Source organism: Macaca thibetana, chromosome 3 (genome assembly GCF_024542745.1).
Source record: "Macaca thibetana thibetana isolate TM-01 chromosome 3, ASM2454274v1, whole genome shotgun sequence".
Lineage (NCBI taxonomy): Eukaryota > Metazoa > Chordata > Mammalia > Primates > Cercopithecidae > Macaca > Macaca thibetana.
This window is the reverse complement of record NC_065580.1, coordinates 164,442,099-164,467,847: the sequence shown is the minus strand read 5'-3', so window position 1 is coordinate 164,467,847 and position 25,749 is coordinate 164,442,099. Positions and strand designations below refer to the sequence as shown.

General features: G+C 47.7%; 1 protein-coding gene and 1 pseudogene across 7 annotated transcripts in view; both read left to right on the top strand.

Moving 5' to 3' along the window:
* The window catches only part of EVA1C (eva-1 homolog C), a 105,578-nt gene that overhangs the window by 35,560 nt on the left and 44,269 nt on the right, over positions 1 to 25,749 (top strand). For 5 of the 7 annotated variants that reach the window (XM_050786030.1, XM_050786036.1, XM_050786033.1 and 2 more), the window contains 3 exons: positions 7,174 to 7,370; positions 11,445 to 11,568; positions 21,829 to 21,981. In XM_050786030.1, coding sequence (XP_050641987.1) covers positions 7,174 to 7,370; positions 11,445 to 11,568; positions 21,829 to 21,981 — 474 coding nt within the window. The remainder of the gene's footprint in view (positions 1 to 7,173; positions 7,371 to 11,444; positions 11,569 to 21,828; positions 21,982 to 25,749) is intronic. The other 2 variants (XM_050786031.1, XM_050786037.1) reach the window with 2 other exon arrangements.
* On the top strand, positions 9,116 to 10,102 carry LOC126951685 (protein GVQW1-like; annotated as a pseudogene).

Sequence of the window (25,749 nt, the reverse complement as noted above, 5' to 3'; positions counted from 1 at the left end):
GATGTGAAGCTGACAAAAAAAAAGTCTACATCCGGCTGGGTGCGGTGGCTCACGCCTGTAATCCTAGCACTTTAGGAGGCCAAGGCGGGCAGATCACTTGAGGTCAGGAGTTCGAGACCAGCCTGGCCAACATGGTGAAACCCCCATCTCTACCAGAAAAAAAAAAAAAAATTAGCCAGGCATAGTGGCACGTGCCTGTAGTCCCAGCTACTTGGGAGGCTGAGGCAGGAGAATCGCTTGAACCTGGGAGGTGGAGATTGCAGTGAGCCGAGATTGTGCCACTGCACTCCAACCTGGGTGACACAGTGAGACTCCGTCTCGAAAAAAAAAAAAAAAAAGAAAAAGAGTCTACATCCTCCCATTTCCTCTCCTCACCAGTTTAACAAGGATCAACAGAGCATCTCCAGGCTCTACTGGATTCCAGGACTGATTTCTTAACAGAGTGTGCCCATCTGCCATCTTTCAGGATAGTTAATACTTGCCCACAAATAGAGTTAGATTATAAAAGCTCTGGCTGAAACTATTAAGAAATAAAGCAGTTTTGACTGATCCAACACGATGGCTAATTTTACCCGGAGGGAATCGTTAATAAACAGCTGCATTAGTAGTTGTTCTTTAAAAAGGATCTCTCTTGAACCAGCCAAGAAACCAAGGTGTGGAAAGCTCAGTGGCATGACTCTGCCCAGCACACTGAAATGATGAGCTTGCCGACTGGGAAAGGAGCATGCCGGAAAGGGCGTTAGATTAGGAGCAGCTCATCTGTCATCTGCCTTTTGTTTAAGGACGACCTCGGCAGCTGGCTCCTGCTCCACCCCACTTCCTACCTTCATCCTGGGAGACGCCTGGTCCACAGGGCATCTTCACTCTCAGTCCTGGCATCCTTGTTTCCAGCAACCCTCTCCATCAACCTCTTCTACCTCCTTCTGTGGCCACCCCTGGACATTTCCATAACCTGCAAATCCACCTTGAAATCACTCCTCAAACAACTCGTGGGCACAGCCTCCTGCCTTTCCAGCCTGCTGTGTGATTCCCTCACTCTGATCTTGCTGGTCCTCAGCAGGATCTCTGGTCCCTTGGGCCCCTCCCCTCTTCTGTGCTCATTTCCTTTCTTATATTTAGCTTGGAGCCCACGGTTCATCATTTTGAGCAGTCTTTGACAATAACCCCCTTCAAACTTGTCAGACCATAACCCACAGTAAGAAATCTAATACATATGAGCTGGGCGCAGTGGCTCATGCCTGTAATCCCAGCACTTTGGGAGGCTGAGGTGGGTGGATCACTTGAGGTCAGGAGTTCCAGACCAGCCTGGCCAAAAACAAAAATTAGCTGGGCATGGTGGCGGGAACCTGTAATCCCAGCTACTCTGGAGGCTGAGGCAGGAAAATTGCTTGAATCCAGGAGGTGGAGGTTGCAGTGAACGGAGATCGCGCCACTGCACTCCAGCCTGGGCGACAAAGGGAGACTCCGTCTCGGGGCAGCGGGGGTAGAGAAAGAAATCTAATACATATGGTCTAAGGGTCATCTGCATATGTATTTATCTATACACATACATATATGCACAAGCCTCTTTCAACTGTAACTCAATCACAATTATTTAAAAATCTCTCCCTGAACATCAGTTCTTACAGTTACAGCTCTATTTCTCTCATCTTCACCACACTGTTGCAACAGTCATCTATACAAACTGCATTAGTATTCCTATTGCTTCTGTAACAAGTTGCCACAAACTCAGTGACTTAAAACAGCACACATTTATTCTCTTACCGTTCTGGCAGTCAGATGTTTGCAATGAAGATTTCTGCATGGCTGCATTCCTTTTGGAGGTTTCAGGGCAAAATCTATTTCCTTGCCTTTTCCCGGTTCTAAAGACTGCCTACATTCTTGGGCTCATGGCTGCATCATTCCAACTACTGCTTCCATTGTCACAACTCCTTTCTCTGACTCTAACTCTCTTGCCTTCCTCCTTTTTTTCTTTGAGATGGAGTTTCTCTCTTGTTGCCTAGGCTGGAGTGCAATGGCGCTATCTCAGCTCACTGCAACCTCCACCTCCCGAGTTCAAGAGATTCTCCTGCCTCAGCCTCCCAAGTAGGGAGGGATCACAGGCATGCACCACCACACCCAGTTTATTTTCATATTTTTAGTAGAGACGAGGTTTCACCATGTTGGCCAGGCTGGTCTCGAACTCCTGACCTCAGATGATCCACCCACCTCGGCCTCCCAAAGTGCTGGGATTACAGGTGTGAGCCACTGCACCCAGCCACCTTCCTCCTTTTAAGAACTCTTGTGATTATATAAACCCCTTCCAGATAATCTAGGATAATCTCCCCAACTCAAAATCCTGAACTTAATCACATCTGCCAAGTCCCTTTTATCATGAATGTCTGGTAACGTAATCACCGGCCCTGGGGATTAAGGCCTGTGGACATCTTTGGGGACCGTTATTCTGCCTACCACATGAGCCATCTTTGACTTTCTTAACTTCCACTCACTTTTCTTTTTTCTTTTATTTATTTATTTATTTTTTTTGTGACAGAGTTTTGTTGTTGTTGCCCAGGCTGGAGTGCAGTGGCGCGATCTCAGCTCACTGCAAGCTCCGCTTCCTGGGTTCACGCCATTCTCCTGCCTCAGCCTCCCGAGTAGCTGGGACTACAGGCGCCCGCCACCATGCCTGGCCAATTTTTTTTGTATTTTTAGTAGAGACAGGGTTTCACTGTGTTAGCCAGGATGGTCTCGATCTCCTGACCTTGTGATCCGCCGCCTGGGCCTCCCAAAGTGCTGGGATTACAGGCATGAGTCACTGTGCCCCGCCCTAAATAAACTTAATTTTTTAGAGAAGTTCTAGGTTCATAGAAAAATGGAGCAGAGGCTGGGCGCGGTGGCTCACACCTGTAATCCCAGCACTTTGGGAGGCTGGGATTGCTTGGGTGACAGAGTAAGACAACAACAACAGAAAAAAAAAAAAATGGAGCAGAAAGTGCAGAGTTTTCATCAACCTCTACTCCCCCTCACCACACACACACATGCACAGCTTCCCCCACTAGCAGTATCAAACCTGAGTGGGACATTTGTCATAATCAATAAACCTACACTGACACACACTATCACCCAGAGTCCATAGTTTACATTAGCGCTCACTCTTGGTGTACGTTGCATGGGTCTGGACTTATGGACAATGACATGGGTCCACCATTGTAGTATCGCACAGAGTAGTTTCACTGCCCTAAAAATCCTCTGTGTTCCACCAATTCATTCCTCCTTTCTCCTGACCTCTGGCAACCATGGATATTTTCGCTGTCTCCATAGTTTTGCTTTTCCCAGAATGTCATATAGTTGGAATCATACAGTACACAGCCTTTTCGGATTGGTTTCTTTCACTTAGGAATATGCATTTAAGGTTTCTCCATGTCTTTTTGTGGTTTGATAGCTCATTTCATTTTAGTGCTAAGTAACATTCCATTGTCTGAATGTGGGCCTAGGTTTCTTTTTTTAATTTTTATTTATTTATTTATTTTTTGAGATGGGGTTTTGCTCTGTCTCCGTGGCTGGAGTGCAGTGGCACGATCTCGGCTCACTGCAGCCTCCACCTCCAGGGTTCAAGCAATTCCTCTACCTCAGCCTCCAGAGTAGCTGGGATTACAGGGGTGTGCCACCACACCCGGCTAATTTTTTGCCTTTTTTGTAGAGACGGAATTTCACCATGTTGACCTGGCTGGTATCGAACTCCTGACCTCAGGTGATCTGCCTGCCTCGGCCTCCCAAAGTGTTGGGATTACAGGTGTGAGCCACCACGCCTGGCCAGGTCTAGGTTTTTGAAGAAGGAATTGAACTGAGTGTAGGGCAGGCTGCACTGCTGAAGTGTCTTCTTTGTACTTGGATTGTGCTAGGACTGATAGACTTCAAAGTGCAAAGCGCCTGAAGGATCTTGCATTAGTCAGTTCTATGCACTGAGCTTCTGCCCCCAGAATACCACTCTCAGAATAAGAATATGATAAGGCCGGTTGGATAGGTGGGGCATGGATTGAAGGCTCAGGCCACTGCACTGCACATACAGGTCTTGATGTAAATGGTCTGGCAGAGGTCAAGTTCTATTTAGCGGGGATAGATGATGTGACAGAGTGAAGAAAGGTAATGGTCTAAACGCAGCAAAAGTTTCATTCCCACTCATGTGATAGTCTGTGGAGCAGGCAGCTCCTCTTTTCATGAACCTGGGACCCAGGTATCGTCCATCTTGTGGCTCTGCTTCTCCGGAGCTTTGTCATTTTTTTTCATCTAGCGATAGTGACACGGTCTTTTGGATAAGCCGTGAATATTAAACCAAAGGCACACTCTGAAAATTGATTTGACATGTGGTCAGCTGCTTATTTAGCATAGTCTGAGGGATGCTGGGGTGATGGACAAGAAGGTTTTCATGAGGAGGCTGAAGAGATCTAAGTATGGGGGTGCCAGCCTGGGGCACTTCAGAAGGGGCACTGGCCTAGGGGTAGCATCAGGGTGACCCTAAGTTCCCTGGGGCAGGGTGTGGCTCATGACAGGGTGTTGAGAACCCACCAAGAAGGCTGGAACTTTCAGTACTCATTGTTTTATGAGAGCCTGCCTGTGTGCCAGGCAAGAAGACACTGACGAGAGGCCCAGGGCCACTGAGGGGTCTCGGCCTGGTCTCTTGGTGCCTGGGGGGTACACTGTGCAAGTGATGATGTGGTTCCAAGGGGCATGACTCTGACCCACACTCCTGGTGCCAGTGTCCGTTTTGCCACTCATGTTAGATTTTGCTTCTGTACGTGAACTTACTCAGGATGGCTGGTTTCTTGGCCACTCTTCCAGTGGTTTTCAAGGGTGAAAAAAGGAGTTTCAACAAGACAGCTAACGTCTGGATGAGCGTGCCAGAAAGTGTCTGTAGCCTTCCTCTAGAGAGCACTCTGGACTGGTGGGTGTGAGGACCCCAGGGCAGGCTGGCTCAGCCCCTTTGACTTCAGATTTCAGGGAAGCCCAGGGAGCTGGATTGGGCGCCTGGATTTTCCGAGAATTATATTTCTGAGAGGATTTTGAAACCTAAACAGGAATACTTTACACACAGGTCATCGAGCAGGAATTGGGAAGTTCCGAAGCTGCCCTCCTCCACGCCACCTCCTCCCTTCAGAGGCCAAGGGCTGCCAAGCTCTCTCCCACACACCTCAGTGAAAAGTCCCTGGCTCTCCTCCCAGCCGCCTCGCCGTGACCTCGTGAGGTGTAAGAAGGAGGAAGGGGATCTACATTCTGGATGAACCTTCCTTCCTCCTTGCCGAGAAATAGTTTAGGCCCCTGCGCCTGCTGGGCCTTAGAGCTTCTCAGAGCCCAGGGCCCAGTGTGGTTCCTGCAGGCTGCCTGGGAATTCCAAGGAGGCTGCCTGGCTGCCTGTCTTATTTCCAGTGTCTGCTGCAACCCATTTCCTAAGCTTGAGTGGCTGAAAACAACAGAAATTCGTCCTCTCACAGTTCTGGAGGCCAGAGTCTGAATCCAGGTGTTGGCAGGGCTGTGCTGCCTTTGAAGGTTCTAGGGAAGGCTCCTTCCTGGCCTTTTCCAGCTTTGGGTGGTGGCCGGCAGCGCTCGGCATTCCTTGACTTCAGATGCATCATTCCAGCTGCCCGTGGCTGTCTTTCCTCTGTGTCTCTTCTTTTCTTCTTATAAGGACACCAGTCATATGGTGTTAAGGGCCCACCTTACTCCAGTATATCGCCAACTTAATTCATTACATCTGCAACCCCATTTCCAAATGTCACATTCTGAGGTTCCTGACGAATGTGAATTTGAGGGGACACTATTCAACCCACAGCAGAGCCCCACCATCACTTCCCCACACCGTGCCCTTGGAGCAGGCCCCTTTGCTGCACAGGGTACCCTGCCTGTCATTCCTCTCTAGCACCAAGACAGAGCTAAGAGTGATTTCTTGAAATGAAACTGCATCCTCTCATCCCAATAAGGCATGGCCTCACTAGTGGGAGATAAGCAAATGTAAGCCTTCCTCAGGACGGGTATCCACACGTCCAGGGTACACTCACCCCGATTTTTTTCCTGGTTTATAAAGGTGCTTCAGGACTCTTTGGCTCCTGGTCAATACCTTAGTGCTTCCTGAAGGGGAAAGAGCCCTCCAAACCATTCAGTAGGCCATCCCAGACCAAGGTTTCTGACCCAGACATTGAAACAGGAGGAGTTCCCTTATCCCCCTTGCAGGGCATGTGACAGGGACATGGCTTGCTTCTTCAGTACCCTGCTGCTCAAACCCCTAGATGGAACATGCAGACGGATAGGTCGTGGGGAGCATTTTTGGGCTCCGACCCCACAGCAGCATGTAGCATTGAGTGTTTACAGCTCCCGAAGCCCCAGTAGGCATGTGTTACAGCGGTCTCCTTCAGTTATGCGATCTGCAGGCAGCTTGTGTTAATCAGCTCAATTAGACCCTCTGCCTTATTACAAAGACAGAGGGCTTTCTGTATCCTGGATTCTTGCCTTAGTGTACTTGAAAAATCAGATCACACGTGGACTTAGAGAATGAGTGCGAGGTTTTATTGAGTGGAGGAGGTGGCTCTCAGATGGATGGGGAGCCAGAAGGGGGATGGAGTGGGAAGGTGGTCTTCGCCTAGAGTTGGGCCACTCCAGCAGCTAGACTCTCCCTCCAACTGCCCCTGACTGAATTCCATGTTGCCCCGCTGTCAAAAGCCTGCCGGCATCTGCTGGTATCTGTCGGTGTGCTCTTCTGCTCCTCTTGACGTCCAGCCACTTGTGTCTGTGCCCACTAGGGTCTTGGGTTTTTTATGGGCACAGGATGGGGGTGGGTCATGGCAGGCCAGAGTAGTCTTGGAAAATGCAACATTTGGACATGGAAACAGGAATGCCTGTTCTCACTAAGGTCCATGGGCACAAACCCAAGGGTGGAGCCCTCACCAGGGACCCCATCCTTCTCTACCCAGCACTCCCCTGCCCCACTTCTGTATCAACATGAAAGCTGACATTTGCTCCTGTGCCCCACCTCTGGGCCTGGTTTGGTGACTTTTGCACCAGAGCTGCTAGGGAGGCCCCACCCCACATGTTGTTGACTGAACAGCCCTTCCCCAAGGGAACCAACCTCCTCCTGTCCCCAAACCCATGGAGGAGTGGTGGGTTCCTGGGCCTCTTGTAACCCGACTGAATATTTTCCAGGTTACCTAACCAAACTCCTGCAAAACCACACCACCTATGCCTGTGATGGGGACTATTTGAATCTACAGTGCCCTCGGCATTCTACGATAAGTGTCCAATCGGCATTTTATGGGCAAGATTACCAAATGTGTAGTTCCCAGAAGCCCGCCTCCCAGAGGGAAGACAGCTTAACCTGTGTGGCACCCACCACCTTCCAGGTATTGCCTTTTGTAGACATGTTAAGATGATACAGTTTCAACACACACTGTTTCTCTCTCTCTCTGGGTGTAAATATATTTGTGATTATATAGTTCAATCCAAGCAAAACTGATCCATGAAAAATCCCAATTTATACAGATCACCAGTTTTGTAGGTGAGCCATTATTTGCTTCTCAAAGGATTTGTTACCCAACAAAACTAAATAGAATTCCTACCTATTGTAGAGCCCCCTTTGTGCACTTCAGTATGAATTTATTTGTAGGTTTACTCCTTACTTCAGTATAGCAAAGTACAACCAGGATGGATTCCAACCTCCAGGCCTACATCTCCCATAAATACTCCTGTAGAAAGGGAAGGTGGGTTCTTTAATAGAAACCACAAGTATCTCTTTGAGGCAGACATCTGAAGTCATGACCAACTTCTTAGAAAATGTACTCAAAGGGCCGGGCGCGGTGGCTCATGCCTGTAATCCCAGCACCTTGGGAGGTGAGGTGGGCGGATCACCAGGAGTTCAAGACCAGCCTGGCCAATATGGCGAAACCCCATCTCTACTAATAATACAAAAATCAGCTGAGCATGATGGCACGCACCTGTAGTCCCAGCTACTTGGGAGGCTGAGGCAGAAGAATCGCTTGAACCCAGGAGGCGGAGGTTACAGTGAGCTGAGATCGTGCCACTGCACTCTAGCCTGGGCAACAGAGTGGGACTCCATCTCAAAAAAAATAAAAAAGAAAAGAAAAAAGAAAATGTACTCAAGGAAGGAAACATCAGTAACCGCCTTGTGTTTTTTAATGGTTTGCTTCTCCAGTTATAGATAATCATGTCATTCTTGCTTGGAGCTATTTTAGGCAGCCTTTACTGACTCCTTCCTTCTACCAGATAGTACCAGGAATTGGGAGAGATGTGGCTTAAGTCATTCTTTTTGTGGTTGGCATATTTAGGGAAATATTTGGTATAGGAGAAGGTCAAACTAATATTTCAGTGATGGTTTTAGACTGTGCATGGCTTTCAATCATCTAAGCAGCTTCTACTTTACCATCTCTGGCCCCTAACATATACAACTAGTTGACCAGGATTACTCGGCCTTGGATTTTTTTTTAATGCCTCCAAGTTCCATATGAATACATTTAAAGCAGGGAGTTTAAAGCAGCTGGCAAGTTGGAAGTCTGTTTGATTTTGTCAACCATAGGAAATATGGATAAAGATAAATTTGCTAGGAGAACTAAGGAGAAATAGGAGTAGTTTTAATGCTGTGTAGTTCTCCTTAAGGCCCAAATAGGAGACGCAAAACTAATGTGATGATGTAAGAAGTTTTCTATTTCTCACACCATCCCTTGCTTCCACTCCAAGCATAGTAGTATCTGGGTATTCAGGTGATTGGTGAAACACACCAGTTGAGTAGCCAAAATGAATGTGTTTGAATGACTGCCCGTGACATGGTTTCTATACCTTGAGGAGAAACCATGTTTCTTCAGGAGACAAAAAGTTGCTTTCCTTGTGTGCTCCACTGTCTTAGTCCTTTTTGTGCTGCTATAACAGCGTACCTGAGCCTGGGTAATTTGTAAGGAACTGACATTGATTTCTCACTGTTCTGAAGGTCAGGAAGTCGAAGAGCAAGGCGCCACAGGTTTGGTGTCTCTAATTCCAGGATGGCTCCTTGAACACTACATCCTCTAGGGGGTTGGGGAACGCTGGTACTCACGTGGCAGAAGAATGGAAGGGGCAAGAGGAGGGGGGCCAAACTTGCCATTTATAACAAGCCTAGTGCCTAGTGCCACTCTAACAACCTACTCCTGAAAAAACAACAACAACAAAAAAAAACAGTATTAATCCATTCATGAGGATGGAGGCCTGATGGTCTAATCACCCCTTAAAGACTCCACCTGTTAATACTGTTACAGTGGCAATTACATTTCGATGTGAGTTTTGGGGGGGATAAACGTTCCAGCCATAGCACCCACCCTACCCCTAATTCTCTCCGTTGGGCGCCACCCCAGGAGCTACACCTCTCTTGACTCACCCCCATTTCTCAGTCACCTGCCCTGGCCATCCATCCTTGGATCCCAGGCTACCTGCTGCCCTCCTGGGTGCATGAAATTGGCCAGTACCAACATTTTTTCTAAAGCGGCTACTCTGTAAAAGTATGAACTCCTGGCACACACTAGAGCATGGGCACCACCCCCACCATTCCACGGGTACCTGCCTCTGCCAGATACCCCTGAGGGAAGAGGATGTTCTATAACCAGGCTGACAGGTTAGCATCTGTGAACACAGTTCTGATGTTGTTGGGAGGGTTTGTTTGCCAGAAACATCCCCATGCACTACTCTTTCAACCAGAGGTCAAGAAGTCCTTTACTTTTGTGTCTTTTTTGTTTATTTGAGACAGAGTTTCGCTCTTATTGCCCAGGCTGGAATGCAATGGGGCAATCTTGGCTCACCGCAACCTCCACCTCCCAGGTTCAAGCAATTCTCCTGCCTCAGCCTCCTGAGTAGCTACGATCACAGGCGCCCACCACCACGCCCAGCTAATTTTTTAATTTTTTTGTAGAGAAAGGGTTTCACTATGTTAGTCAGGCTGGTCTTGAACTCCTGACCTCAGGTGATCTGCCTGCCTCGGCCTCCCAAAATGCTGGGATTACAGGCGTGAGCCACTGCACCCAGCCTTCTTTTGTGTCTTTTAAGCTGCACTCGGAGCCCAGGCAAGGTGCTTCCTCAGAGGGAGGTTGCTTAATGTGGGGAGACGTCCACACGGGAGACCACAGCTGATCCATCCCTTGACTGTCAATGGGAAGTCCCCCTTTCTGCATTTTCCAGCTCATGACATAGTTTGGAAACAGCCCTGCCCTGGGGTCTGCTCTGCGGTTGTAACCGCGGAGCCCTCCAGTGACGTCTGTGGGCTGAGTCGTTTCACAATGACGTTTGGCCATGCCACATGCAGTCATCTGAAAGCTGCACCCTCTGGGGTCTGAGGGGTTTCTGGGGTGTTTTTTTCTGATTGAGACACATCTGCTGGGCCCCTGAGAGAACGGGGTATAGCTGGCAGGGCCAGCATGCTTTGCAGAGATACTCCATGAGCTACCATGAGAACATGGTGACTCAGAGAGGCTCATGTGTTTGCACTAAATTCAGACCTAAAGTAATAAGCAGATTCTTGGGAATTTTTTTTTTTTTTTAACTGTGCTTGGTGTCCTTTTTGTTTTTGTTTTAACCAGACCCAAGTTCAGGACCTCTGTGTTTATCACAGGCAGGACTTGTTCCATTTGGGAATGAGGACCTAGAGAACAGCAGCAAAATGCTGAGCCTTATCAGGACCTGGAGGAGGGCGTCCTGTGAGCTTCCACAGAACAGATGTCTTAAACACGAAGGCGCTGCCTGGAAAAAATCAGGAGACAGAGAGAGACTGAGATTTGAAGGAAAGCCTTTACTCCCAATGCTCAACAGAAAGTCTGAGTACTCCACTAAGAAAACTGCTCCCCGAGGGAGACGTGGGTCCCATCCTCTTGAGTTTGATGAGGGTGGGAATCAGCTTTGTAATTTTTATTTTTTGGCCTGGGGACAGTTCGTAAGCTGGAAAGGGTTTGGGTCCTCAAGGGCTCCCCAGTGCACAGCTCTCCTGTGGCCTGTGTAGGGCCGTTTAAGGATGAAGGGCCAGGACTGTGATTGCTGATGGTCACAGCTCTTTCAGCTTAAAGCTAGGGGACCCCACTCGAAGGGGACCTTGAAGTCCCCTGCACCCCAATACTGGAAAGTACTCTGACCTCGCTTGCACCTCCTAGAGCCTCAGTAGTCAGTGCCTTTGCTGAAAGTATCAGCAGCCGCACCCGTGGTGGTGAATCAGAGGTTAGTTTTCCCAGGAGCCTGGCACTATTGGATCAGGTTTCTTTTCAGGAGAAAGAGCAGGGAGACAGGGAGCCAATCCACTCACCCACGTGTATGCTCTTCGGCCTTAGACACAGCTTGGCCAGGTGGGGAGGCGTCCTTCCCTTTGCAGAGCCCAGAGCAGCCCAGGTTCGGGTCTGGCAGTCACTGTGAGCAGTTTTCAAGCCTGTCCCTTTTCTACCCTCTCCTTCTAGAAGGTGCTGGACGAATGCCAGAACCAGCGGGCCTGCCACCTCCTGGTCAATAGCCGTGTTTTTGGACCTGACCTTTGTCCAGGAAGCAGTAAATACCTCCTGGTCTCCTTTAAATGCCAACCTAGTAAGTAACTTCGGAGGGGGACAGTGTGTTTGGGGTGTGGTTCTCGCTTCCTTCACACTCCTGGTCAAAATTCTCTGCCCGTTGGCATTTGTCCAACTTTGAAACTCATTAATAGAAACATTGGGCTCCATCCTACCCAGTTTTTTAGAGAGAGAGAAAGACAGAGAGAGAGAGCGAAAGAGAGGGATTTTGTGTGCGTGAGTCTGCACATGCCTTCATTTTCTTACAAATGCCTGAATTTTAAGAATCCAATCTGTAAAACTCAGTTGTACTGATGCTACAGCTCCCAGGGGTGGTAAGAGACTGCTGTTGCTGTTCCTCAAAGTGAGGAGCTGGTTCTGCTTTTCAGAGGTGTCTTGTGCTGAGATTGAGGGGCTCCCTGTTTTTCCTTGAGGCTCAGTGGCCCACTTGCCACCTGCACCCACTGCTTCAGAGCTTTGATCTGGCTCCTCCCGCCCTCACCCACGGCAGGGGCTCCTTGTTCCCCAGGAGAGTGACAAGGGGCATGGCTGGAGCACTCTCTTTTATTCTGGTTCTTGTTCTTTTCTCCATTGACTTTTGCCATTTCTAACATGCATCAGCTTTGTGATGGCCAAAAATAATCCCTCTTCCATGGGTGGGTCACACTTCTAGGCGCCAAGAACCTGCCTGAGATAAATCATAGGTCACTGTGGCATTAGAGGTTCCTGCACACCTTGTTGCAAAGAAACGATAGCAGTATGTTTAACCAAACAATGAGAAGTTAAGCTTTTTTTTTTTTTTTTTTTTGAGACAGAGTTTCACTCTTGTTGCCCAGGCTGGAGTGCAGTGGGCAATCTCGGCTCACCACAACCTTCGCCTCCCAGGTTCAAGCAATTCTCCTGCCTCAGCTTCCTGAGTAGCCGGGACTACAGGCATGTGCCACCGTGCCTGGCTAATTTTGTATTTTTAGTAGAGAGAGGGTTTCGCCATGCTGGTCAGGCTGGTCTTGAACTCCTGACCTCAAGTGATCCACCCGTCTTGGCCTCCCAAAGTGCTGGGATTACAGGCATGAGCCACCGCGTCTGGTCAAGTTAAGCATTTTTAAGCCTCCTCCCTGCCACCCAACACAACTGTTTTCACTTTTTGCATTTTGTTGTCTGTTAGCTCCCATCCTGGAGCCCAGATTTCCCCGATATCCTGGTGGCCTAGGTGCCAGACTTATGTGGGGAGAGGTCAGGCCACACTCGTACTGTAGTCTCAGGTACACAACTGGGAACAAACCCCCCGAACCCTTCAGCAGATATGCAGGCTTCTGTCAAACTCCTTCCCTGCCAGGGCCCACATACGTCGAAACTGCCCTGTGCTTTTCTAACACAGCACATGCAAAGGCACTCATGCTCTCACAGCATATAATAGGTACTCATCACACACGCCTCTCATAATAGACATCATCACCCACAGGCACACACTAGCACAACCTTATACCCCATTATACACACTCAAACGCACACAAGCTGTCACACTCACTCACACTATCATACATGCTCACACACGCTCACATGTACAGACAATCGCAAATACCTACAAGCAGGCCCAGCCATTCAGAACCGCCGGAACTCCCTTCGTGACCCCTCTCTACCCTCCCTCCAGCACCAGACATTGGGATCACCTCCTGCCTCAGTCAACAGACTCAGGAAATCACACCAAGATCTCAGTGTTCTTCCTCACTTCCCTCCCACCGCTGAACCTCACAGATGACTGTGTCATGGCCTTGAAGACACCCTTGACTGCCATTAGCGTCGCCTTCTTTTTTTTTCTGTTCTCCACTTCCCTCCTTCCATGGTGTAAAAGATTGCCCTTTAAAAAGTGGCTCTTGGCTGGGGGCGGTGGCTCACGCCTGTAATCCCAGCACTTTGGGAGGCCAAGGCAGGCAGATCACCTGAGGTCGGGTGCTTGAGACCAGCCTGACCAACATGGAGAAACCCCGTCTCTACTAAAAATATGAAATTAGCTGGGCATAGTGGCGGACGCCTGTAATCCCAGCTACTCGAGAGGCTGAGGCAGGAGAATCGCTTGAACCCGGGAGGCAGAGGTTGCAGTGAGCTGAGATGGCACCATTGTACTCCCGCCTGGGCGACAGAGCGAGACTCTGTCTCGGGGGAAAAAAAAAAAAAAAGCTCTTGTTCAAGATGTTAACAGTTGGAGAACTGAGGTGGTGGGAATATGGCTGTTGGTTGTGATATTCTTTCACATTTTCTATATGTTTGAAATGTTTCATAAGTTGAGAAAAGCCAGCCTCTAAGAGACGTCAAATGACCTTTGTAAAATTGCCCGAGCCTCAGATAAGTCAGTGCAGAGCCCCAGCCCCGCGACTGTGGTGTGAGGCTTCCTCTGGTTTACTCATATCATTTCAGCAAACACTTATGAAGCCCCCACCGTGCTCAGGAGTGGAGGATGAAGAGAACCCACATCCTGCAGACATTCCCTGAATGGCGGTTCTATCGTGGGTGGTGTCCACACCCCCTCCAGGGTATTTCTCAACCTTCCTTCACCCAGCAACCATTCCTAAGATCTTCACACAGCTGGTTCCTTCTCCTTATGTAATCTCCACCCCAAACAGCACCTTTCAAGAGAGACCTTCTCTGTCCAAAAAACAGCAACAACAACCAAAAAAAAAAAAACCCCTCTACTATCACAGCATCCTATGTTATTTTCTTCACAGCAGCATCATCATTTGGATTTACCTTATTTGTGGCCTGTGTATGATTTGCACGCACACTGCATCAGATTGTGAGCATCATGAAAGCAGGAACTCTGTGTGGTTCAGCATTGTCACCCCAGAGCAGTAGGTGCTTAATATGTATTCACAGAGCAAATGTTCACCCAGCAGGGGCCAGGTCCTGTGCTCAGCACTGGGGAGACACAAGTGAGCACATCCTTGGTAACCAGATTGTCCAGTCCTGTGAGGCCTGATATTCACTGTGAGTTTCACACAAATATGTGCAAGATTCCAGGTAGGGTCAGGGCTTCATGGAGAGGCACTTGGTACTATGCAAGCAGCTTGCAGAAGAATTTTTTTTTTTTTCTTGAGAGAGGGTCTCACTCCATCACCCAGGCTGGAGTATAGTGGCTTGATCTTGGCTCACTGCAACCTCTGCCTCACGGGTTCAAGCAATTCTCCTGCCTCAGCCTCCTGAGTAACTGGGATTACAGGCATGCACCACCACACCTGGCTAATTTTTGTATTTTTAGTAGAGACCTGGTTTCTCCATGTTGGCCAGGCTGGTCTTGAACTCCTGACCTCAAGTGATCTGTCCCCCTTGGCCTCCCAAAGTGCTGGAATCACAGGCGTGAACCACCGTGCCCAGCCTCATAGGAGGAATTGACCTCAACTGGGGGTTCAGTGGAGTCTTTTTGGACCAAGTGGTGACGGAGCTGAGAACTGCAGGGATGCAGGGCACAGAAAGAGTGCTCCATACAGAAGCCTGTGGCTGGGGGTTGCAGGTGCATTGGCGCAGCCAGTCACGGGGTAGGAGCACAGAAGCAAGATAGCAGGAGAGAGCACCAGCTGGGGAGCTGGAGTAGGGATCCTGAGCCCTCAGAGCCAAGGAAGGAGTTGGGGCTCTATCTGTAGGGCAGCATTTAAGCAGGGAGGGTGCTAAGATGAAGTCATAAGGCCCCACTGGCTGCCCCATAGAGAGCAGATGAGAGGCAGAACCCCTGTGTAACCTGGACACCGGCAACCTGAGCACTGCCATTTAGGAGGTGGAAGTGAGATTGTCTGCACACCTTCCTGCCTCTTTTTCTGCATCTCTCACACCTCCTGAGGCTCTTCTCACTTCCCAGTTCTAGTCGGGGCAGGACACTGTGAATGTCCAAAGGCTGCATGGCTGTACCCTGTGGTGTGTGGAGCCAGTGCTTATCATGCAAGCCAGTTATGCATGTGTTACCAGCTCTGCCTGTGTTCTGTGGAATCTGCCACGGTGGGAATATTTACACCAGGGAAACTGGCAAATGCCACTGATTGGGTTTATTTGTTTGTCTTTACGGAAAGCTATTTTACCAGCAAGCCTCACTGGAAACTTCTTTTCCTTAATGTGCATTATGCTTCCTTCCTCAAAACCTCACCTCCCAAATTGCAGCCTTTCAGGAAATGTAGGTTTCAGCGAGGCTTGGATTTAGGTAGTTCTGGGTTCATATTCCTTTCTGCTGTGTATCTGCTGTGTGTTGGGCAGTGTAGGGACACTTTCTAGGACTCGGTTGTAACATGGGATTATGTCTCTTCTGCAGAGGGCTGTTATAAGACTGTGAAAACACAGTGTTGTATGTAACATGCTTAGCACAGGACCATGGAGTTGAGCTCAGCAGTTGGTAGCTATTATTTCAATAAAGCTGATTCAAGTCACTCTGCTAAAGACATGAATTACTAAATGATTTAGTCATGCCTGTCATTCCGGCATTTTGGGAAGCCAAGGCAGGAGAATTGTTTGAGGCCAGTAGTCAGAGACTAGCCTGGGTAACATAGTGAGACCCCTATCTCTCTTAAAAAAAAAAAAAAAGAAAAGAAAAGAAAAGAAAATTAGCAGGGCATAGTGGCAGACACCTGCAGTCCTAGCTCTTTGGGAGGCTGCAGCGAAAGGATTGCTTGAGCCCAGGAATCTGAGGTTACAATGAACTATGATCTCACCACTGCACTCCAATCTAGATGACAGGGTGAGATCTATTTACTAAAGAAAGAATAACAATAAATAAAAGTGACTGTCTGTCTACATTTCAACATCACTATGCACTGGCAATTGTATACAATGTCAGTAATAAAATACTCTCACCACGGCAGATCCTTCCTCTGCCCACCTTTGAAAGGTGGCTGGTGATGTGTTGGGAACAGGTCCCCCAAAATCTGGCCATGAACTGGCCCCCAAACAGGCCATAAACAAAATCTCTGCAGCACAAAATCTCTGCATCACAAACATGTGACATGTTTGTGATGGCCATGACGCCCATGATGGAAGGTTGTGGGTTTACCGGAATGAGGGCAAGGAACACCTGGCCCACCCAGGGCGAAAAACCGCTTAAAGGCGTTCTTAACCACAAACAATAGCATGAGCGATCTGTGCCTTAAGGACTTGCTCCTGCGGCAGATATCTAGCCAGAGCCCATCCCTCTATTTCGGCCCATCCCTTTATTTCTCATAAGCAATACTTTTAGTTAATCTATAATCTATAGAAACAGTGCTTGTCACTGGCTTGCTGTCAGTAAATATGTGGGTAAATCTCTGTTCCAGGCTCTCAGCTCTGGAGGCTGTGAGACCCCTGATTTCCCACTCCACACCTCTATATTTCTGTGTGTGTGCCTCTAATTCCTCCAGCACCACTGGGTTAGGGTCTTTCCAACTGAGCTGGTCTCGGCAGTGATGTGCTTTTGTGACTGTTGTATCGAAGAGAAGCAGAATGACCCACATAGCCCGCTCATTAGTAGGTTGGTGCAAAAATAATCACGGTTTTTGCCTATTGCTTTTAAGGGCAAAAATCACAGTCACTTTTGCACCAATTTAATAAAATGAGGAAGGGGAATTTCGTCGCTGTTGTCATTTAAGCAGAGTCGTGGTTCTACCTTCCCAGGCCCCTGCCATCCTCCCCATCTAAACTCCCAGGAGAGTTGGCAACCCACTTCTGGAAGGCTGCCCACACCTTCTCTAATCTGAGACCAGTTGAGAACTCTAACCCAGCTCTAAAACAAATTCTAGTCTTCTAAGAAAAGTAGCAATGATATTAGTAGTTTCTTAATTTTTTATAATCCAGAAATGTCACTCTTATGTGACAGTGAATTAGGACATTCCCAAGGAACCAAGTGACTCAATGTAACACAGCAGTCACCCCAAGGATGTAATATGACACGCACAGGCCCCTCCGTTCCAGGAGATGATTTGCCCATAATCTGGGGACGAAATCGCTGGAGGCCTTGCATGTGGGTGTTGCGTTACTCTGGGAGGGTTTTGTTGGCATCGAGGCTACCTTTAATGAATGGGCTTTAATAAATCAAAGAGATGTGGCTAATAAATGCGTTTCATGACATGCCTTAAACAAAACAAAACAAAAAAACTCTTCTAACTTTTAAAAATTTTGATTTAACAAAATAGAAAAAGAAAAAGAAAAAAGATTTCCATTTAAAAAGTTTCCAATTTGTGGAGATAAGGCTTGTTTTTGTCCTGCCTTCTCCCATCCTCTTTCTGTGCCAGCTCTGCCACCGGAAGGCATTCTTAACATTTTTCTGAGTTCTTATGGTTGGAAGGGGGCTTTGGCTCTTTTGGTGTTTCTATCCAAGCCCTCTTTTCTGCATCAAAGGCCATCGTTCACTCTGGGTCTTTGAAGTCAGGCAAAATGTTGTTGTTGGTGGGATTTAGCATCTACTCATAAACTGCATACAAATGCCAGTGCGGATATGACTCACCAAAAAGAATCAAACCTTCTGACGTTGGGGTCAGACTTAGCAGTCTTTTCTTTAGAGAATGAAAACAAAACTTGCCTTGGCTCTAAGTTTAAGCTGTTGAATTAAGATTCCAGTGAGTGGGTAAAGGGCCTTCGAGACATTTGCTTAGTCACCATTTTCATTTTTCTTCCTCGTGGAGGTTCTTCCTGCTTATTAAACTACCAGGGCAGGATGGGGATTTTGTGAGCATCTGTAGGCTGGCTTCTGCTCTGAGCCTTTCATTCATCTTGAATGTTCGCATCCTCATGGATGAAAGGATAGCAACAAAGTTTGCCAGCAGCAGAGCTGGTGGTCCTCTTGAGATTTTGTAAAGTTTGCCTTCCTGTGGTCCAAAATTTGGCCTTGCTGTTGCTTCTCTGCTTTTGGTAGAACGTCATGGAAATTTACAAGGTACAGAAAGATGCTGTTTAGTCCAGGCACGGTGGCTCACGCCTGTAATCCCAGCATTTTGGGAGGTCTAGGTGGGTGGATCATTTGAGGTCAGGAGTTCAAGACCAGCCTAGCCAACATGGTGAAACTCTGTCTCTACTAAAAATACAAAAATTAGCCAGGCCTGGTGGCACATGCCTGTAATCCCAGCTCCTCGGGAGGCTGAGGCAGGAGAATGGCTTGAACCTGGGAGGTGGAAGTTGCGGTGAGATGAGATTGCGTCCCCTGCACTCCAGCCTGGGTGACAGAGTGAGACCCTGTCAGAAAAAGAAAGAAAGAAGGAGGAGGGGGGAGAGAGAGAGAGAGAGAGAGAGAGAGGAGAGAGAGACAGAGAGAGAGAGGAGAGGGAGAGAGAGAGGGAGGGAGGGAGGGAGGGAGAGAGAGAGGGAGGGAGGGAGGGAGGGAGAGAGAGAGGGAGGGAGGGAGGGAGAGAGATAAAGAGAGAGAGAGAAAAGAGAGAGAAAGAAAGAAAGAAAGAAAGAAAGAAAGAAAGAAAGAAAGAAAGAAAGAAAGAAAGAAAGAAAGAAAGAAAGAAAAAAGGTGGCATTTATATTTAAAAATTATTGTCTTTCACTTTTTTAAGTTTGGAGCTTGGCATCATTGATGCCAGGATACGAAGATCCAGCCAGCTGCTGTGGCCCTAATGTGTACAGCTCATGCCTTTCTGTAGGGATTAAGGTGGGCGTTTTCAAATTGTGATTGCAGCTCATGGTAGGAAAAGATTTTCACATTTTGGCCCAGTGGAACACATACTCATATACACACAACTGAAAAACAAATGTTTAAATCACAAAACAGTGTTTATACTTTCTTCATGTGATGCCCTTTGTTGTTTTCTAAACTACTGTATTCTTTATTTTAAAAAATTGCTGGTTACAACGCACTAATGATTTCAAGACTCATGAATGAACCTCAAATCACAATTTGGAAAACTTGGGCTTGAGGTGCCTGTGGGAGCTGGAATCCGCCTGCACTTCCAATCCAGGAAGGAAAAGTGGAAGGAGAACATGAGCATGTGCGAGGAGTGAGAAGCTGGGGTGGAAGAGGTTCCCTCTGGACAGTCTTCCCGCCCACTCCAGGCCAGCCCATTACAGCCCTAGCAGTTCTTGCCATTTAACTCTTGTTTGCAGTTAACGCCAATGCTTGTTTGGCTAAAAAATGCACCTATCTGCTGTGTGGTTGCCATTTCAAAGTAGAAAACTCCAGAACAAGGGTGATAGAGTAGAGCTAGCATTTTTTAAAGAATTTTCTTTACAGAATGTTGGCAAGGATAAGAACCACATATGCAAATAAATGACCGTGGTCCCCTTTATATTTTGCTTTGCTTTGATTTTGCGAAGTTTAAGATAAGTGACAATCTAGGAGAGATTTTCTAACACCTAAGAGACAAAAGTTAGCATCCGGAATACATGAATCACTCCTGCAAATTTTAAAAATCCATCACACACTATGCAAAGGATTTGAAGAGGTTGTTCACAGAAGGACTGCTTTGAATATCAATTTATTAATACATTTAAAGCTGTTAGAACAGGGCCTAGTTGGGAGGAAGTCTTCAGCAAGTATTAGCTTTTATTATTATTTATTATTATTTTTGAGATGAAGGCTTGCTCTGTTCCTCAGGCTGCAGTGCAGTGGCACAATCTCAGCTCACTGCAACCTTCCCCTCCTGGATTCATGATTCTCCTGCCTCAGCCTCCTGAGTAGCTGGGATTACAGGCACCCAATATCACGCCTGGCTAATATTCGTAGTTTTAGTAGAGACGGGGTTTCGCTATGTTGGCCAGGCTGGTCTCGAACTCCTGACCTCAGGTGATCCACCCACCTCAGCCTCTCAAGGTGCTGAGATATCATTTACATAGCATAAAATTCACATTTTTCAAGTGTACAATCCAGTGATTTTCAGTGAATTTACTGAGTTGTGCAACCGTGAGCACAGTCCAGCATGGGACATTCCCACCATCTCAGAAGGCTTCCCTGTGTCTATTTTCTGTCACTCTGTGACCTCACTTTCAGCCTCAGGTGCCCACTTATCTACATTCTGCCCCTAAAGGTTTGCCTCTTCTCAATTCTTCATATAAAAGGAATCACACCGTATGCGGTCTTTTGTGTCTGGAGTGTTAGCTCTTACTGCTTTAAAAAAATCAAATCATTATTAAACATTTTCACTAATTAAATGGTTTTGGAGTACATTCTTTAAAAAAAAAATACGTTTTCTTCAACAGTGCATTCATAATGCCAACTTTGTATGACATTGCAAAGAAAGATTTTACTATGATAAGCAGATTAAACAAACAAACTTTTCCCTGAATTCTTTGAGAACAACATACAACCTGGTCCAGATCATCCTAACCTAGAATGCGCCATCAGCTTGATAGTCAGTTGTTCCTGGATTTACCAGATTTGGGGCAGAGTTTCCACGCTTCTCTAAAGAGGGATTCTTAACTGACACCATGCCTTGTTTTTGCCCCTTTCCTAGTAAAGGAAATGATTTGATTTGGTATCATATCATCTTTCTTGCTTTTTTTTAATTAGAAACGAGGCCTTGCTATGTTTCCCAGGCTGGCCTCTGACTTCCGGGCTTAAGTGATCCTCCTGCCTCAGCCTCCCTCCCAAGATGCTGGGATTACGGGTGTGAGCCACTGTGCCCGGTCTCTTTTCTTGTCTTTTAAACAAATAAATGTAAGCCGGGCATGGTGTGCACTCATATTCCCAGGTACTTGAGAAGCTGTGGGGAGAGGATCCTTTGAGCCTAGGTTTGAGCCCAAGAGTTCAAGGCTGCAGTGAGCTATGATTGCACCACTGCACTCTAGCCTGGGTAACAGAGTGAAACCCTGTCTCTAAAAAACTAAACTAAACTAAAATAATAAATAATTCGTACACACATGTGGATGCCAGTGGAGGGGCTGGAGGTGAGGTTTAACTGGGCTGTCTCCAGAGAGAGAAAGAAGCTTAATGCTTCTTTCAAGTAACTTCTGGTCTGTCTTTACCTATGTGGATCCCAAGCCAACATTTGAGAAAAGGCTCCCTTCAGTGAAGGAACGTGTGACCTTAAGTGGTGAGCGAGAGAAACTTCCTTTCTAGCCAGGCCCTGCCTGGGACCTAACTCCATGCGTCTGCCTCCTTAACTCTGGCACCTCTCCTCCATTTGCCCCTTAGTATAATTCCCAGGGTCTTTGCGCTTGTCAGCAGGTTACTTCCCACCCGCTTCCTGCAGAGGGCTTTGTTTTCTAGGGTCAGAGACAGCATGAGCCCAGAGGGCCATCCCTACCGCCCCCTTCTCAGGGTGCAGCCCCAGGGAAATGAGCAGGGGGACTTGGACAGAGCTCACCGATTCCTTCTGGGGGAAGCTGATGGTGCCTTCAATTTTTGTTTCTGCTTCAGATGAATTAAAAAACAAAACCGTGTGTGAAGACCAGGAGCTGAAACTGCACTGCCATGAATCCAAGTTCCTCAACATCTACTCTGCGACCTACGGCAGGAGGACCCAGGAAAGGGACATCTGCTCCTCCGAGGCAGAGCGGCTCCCCCCTTTCGGTATGTGCTTTTGTATGTGTATTAGTCAGGGATCTCTCGAGGGACAGAACTAATAGGATATATATATATATATCCTATATGATCGTGGAAGTTAATACTTAACACGATCACAATCTTGTGATCGTGTAATTGATACTTAATAAACTCCCATATATAAAGTGTGTGTGTGTGTGTGTGTGTGTGTGTGTGTGTGTGTGTATATATATATATGCTTGTATGCTTGTAAACAGTAATCTGCCAAAAATAAATAAGTAAAAGAACAAGAACTGGCCGGGCACGGTGGCTCACGCCTATAATCCCAGCACTTTGGGAGGCTGAGGCGGGCAGATCACAAGGTCAGGAGTTCGAGACCAGCCTGGCCAATATGGTGAAATCCCGTCTCTACTAAAACTACAAAAATTAGCCAGGCATGGTGGGGTACACCTGTAATACCAGCTACTCAGGAGGCTGAGGCAGGAGAATTGCTTGAACCCGGGAGGTGGAGGTTGCAGTGAGCCAAGATCGTGCCATTACACTCTAACCTGGGCAACAAGAGCAAGACTCTGTCTCAAAAAAAAAAAAAAAAAAAAAAAAAAAAGAACTGAAGACATAAACACTAAGAATAGTACCCACCTCCCCTTTACATACATATAAAGAATAGTACCCCACTCCCCTTTATATATATGTAAATAAAGGGGAGTTTATTACTATTAATTTACACGGTCACAGGTCCCACAATAGGCTGACTGCAGGCTGAGGAGCAGGGAGAGCCAGTTTGAGCCTCAAAACTGAAGAACTTGGAGTCCGATGTTCGAGGGCAGGAAGCATCCAGCACGGGAGAAAGATGTAGACCTGGAGGCTAAGGCAGTCTCTCCTTTTCACGTTTTTCTGCCTGCTTTCTATTTGCTGGCCTCTGATTCGATGGTGCCCACCAGATTAAGGGTGGGTCTGCCTTTCCCAGCCCACTGACTCAAACATTAATCTCTTTTGGCAACACCCTCACAGACACACCCAGGAAATACTTTGTATCCTCCAATCCAATCAAGTTGACACTCAGTATTAACCATCACAGTAGGGTTATACTTAGGGTGCAGTCTGAGCGGATTAAGGCCCTGGCTCCCCAAGGAAGGAAGCCATGCCAGTGGGCAGTGCCCTTAACTCAATCTGGGCTTGAGTGTTCCTGTCCTGACAGGCTCAGCAGTCAAACGGGGCAGAGAGGCACGTGTGAGGGTGGGTCCCCATTGTCCATTAATGACACTACCCACTGTCCTGGTCCAGTAAGTTGACTCGTGAGCTCTTGAACCCCATCTTCCCTGTCTGATAACACCTGCATGTGTTCGGTTCTCTCTGTTAAATGTCTCCACCGCCTCCTTCTTTCTCCCTGCTACACTGCCTTAGGGAAAGGGACCATTGCCGAGCCACTGTAGCCATCTCCCTACTCCCAGGCTTGCCTTTCTCCCCACAGTGGCCTCAGGTCGGTCCTTCCTTCCTTCCTTCCTTCCTTCCTTCCTTCCTTCCTTCCTTCCTTCCTTCCTTCCTTCCTTCCTTCCTTCTTTCCTTCCTCCCTTCCTCCCTCCCTTCCTTTTTTCTTTGAAATGGAGTCTCCCTCTGTTGCCCAGGCTGGAGTGCAGTGGTGCAATCTCGGCTCACTGCAACCTCTGTCTCTTGGGTTCAAGTGATTCTCCTGCCTCAGCCTCAGGAATAGCTGGGATTACAGGCGCCTGCCACCATACCTGGCTAATTTTTGTATTTTAGTAGAGACAGGGTTGCACCGTGTTGGCCAGGCTGGTCTTAAACTCCTGACCTCAGGTGATCCGCTTGCCTTGGCCTCTCAAAGTGCTAGGATTACAGGCATGAGCCACTGCGCCGGGCCCAGGTATCTTTCTTAAAGGCAAATCTGTCACTACCCTTCCTAACACCCTGCAGGGGCTCCCTGTATTATATAGTTCCTTAGCTGGATGAGGGACCCTTGGTGTTTTAACTCCTTCCTGCAAAAAGAGGCGTCGTCACTTTTTTTTTCCCTTTAATTCTTAACCGTTACAATATTCAAGAATGCCTTTCCAGAACAGGGACTGTGCAAGGCGTTGTGGATCTACGTCTTCTTTACGGGCTCTGTGTCCCCTATGCCCACTCCATTTTTTTTTTTTTTTTTTTTTTTTTTTTTGAGATGGAGTCTCCCTCTGTCACCCAGGCTGGAGCACAGTGGCGTGATCTCGGCTCACTGCAACCTCCACTTCCAGGTTCAAGCAATTCTCCTGCCTCAGCCTCCCGAGTAACTGGGATTACAGGTGCCTGCCACCATGCCCGGCTAATTTTTATAGTTTATTAGAGACAGGGTTTCACCATGTTGGTCAGGCTGGTCTCGAACTTCTGACCTCAGGTGATCCATCCACCTCAGCCTCCCAAAGTGCTGGGATTACAGGAGTGAGGCACTGCACCCGGTCTCCATTTCTTTTTCTTTTCTTTTTTTTTTTTTTAAATGGAGTCTCGCTCTGTACCCCAGGCTGGAGTGCAGTGGCATAATCTTGGTTCACTGCAAGCTCCGCCTCCTGGGTTCACGCCATTCTCCTGCCTCAGCCTCCTGAGTAGCTGGGACTACAGGTGCCCACCACCAAGCATGGCCATTTTTTTGTATTTTCAGTAAAGATGGGTTTCACCGTGTTAGCCAGGATGGTCTCAATCCCCTGACCTCATGATCCGCCCGCCTCGGCCTCCCAAAGTGCTGGGATTACAGGCAGGAGCCACCGTGCCCGGCCTCCATTTCTTAATATTGCAGAGAAGTGTCTCATTTCCCAGGCTTACTAGTCTAACTTAGCCGCATGTGTTTTAAGAAACAGCAGTAAGTTAACATCCGTGTCAGCTGTTCTTTTGAGCAGAATTCAGTTGACCAAGCAGGTAAATCTGTACGCTGAATGGTTTGTGTTCAGTTGGTCACTGCCTTTCATTCCTAGGAATGGTGGATGAGAGTTGGATTTAATTAATAAATTTATTTGTTTATTTTTGAGACAGAGTCTTGCTCTGTCGCCCACGCTGGAGTGCAATGGCACGATCTCCATTTACTGTAACCTCCACCTCCCAGGTTCAAGTGATTCTCCTGCCTCAACCTCCCAAGTAACTGGGACTACAGGCGCTTGCCACTACACTCAGCTAATTTTTGTATTTTTAGTAGAGATGGGGTTTTACCATGTTGACCAGGCTGGTCTTGAACTCTTGACCTCAAGTGATCCACCTGTCTTGGCCTCCCAAAGTGCTGGGATTACAGGTGTGAGCCACTGTGCCCGGCCGAGAGTTGGATTTAAAAGGGAAGAGTATACCAGACGTAGTGTTTTATGCCTGTGTAATCCCAGCTACTCTGGAGGTTGAGATGGGAAGATCACTTGAGGCCTAGAGTTTGAGGTTGTAGTGAGCTGTGATCGCACCTCCACACTCCAGCCTGGGCCACAGAAAAAGACCCTGTCTCTTAAAAGAAAGAAAAAAAAAAGGAAAAGTAATTAAAGAAAGTGTTAGGAGATCCCATGGCCTAAAAGACAGGTTTCCATGGAGAGTGGAGGAATTCTGAGGTCAGCCAGCAGTGTTAACGCCCTCAGAAACCCTTCCTGATGTAGAAAGGACTGTGAAGAAAAGTCTGTGACTCTGCTCTGTGCCCCTTGCTTGGCTGTTCAAGGTAAAAAGCTTCAGCTCACAGAATAAAAGCCTGCTCGCCCTTCTCCCTCACCATCAAGCACTTCCGTCCATTGGCCTCGGTGTGCTTGCAAGGGTGAGGACCAGACTCTTCTCTACATTTGTGGC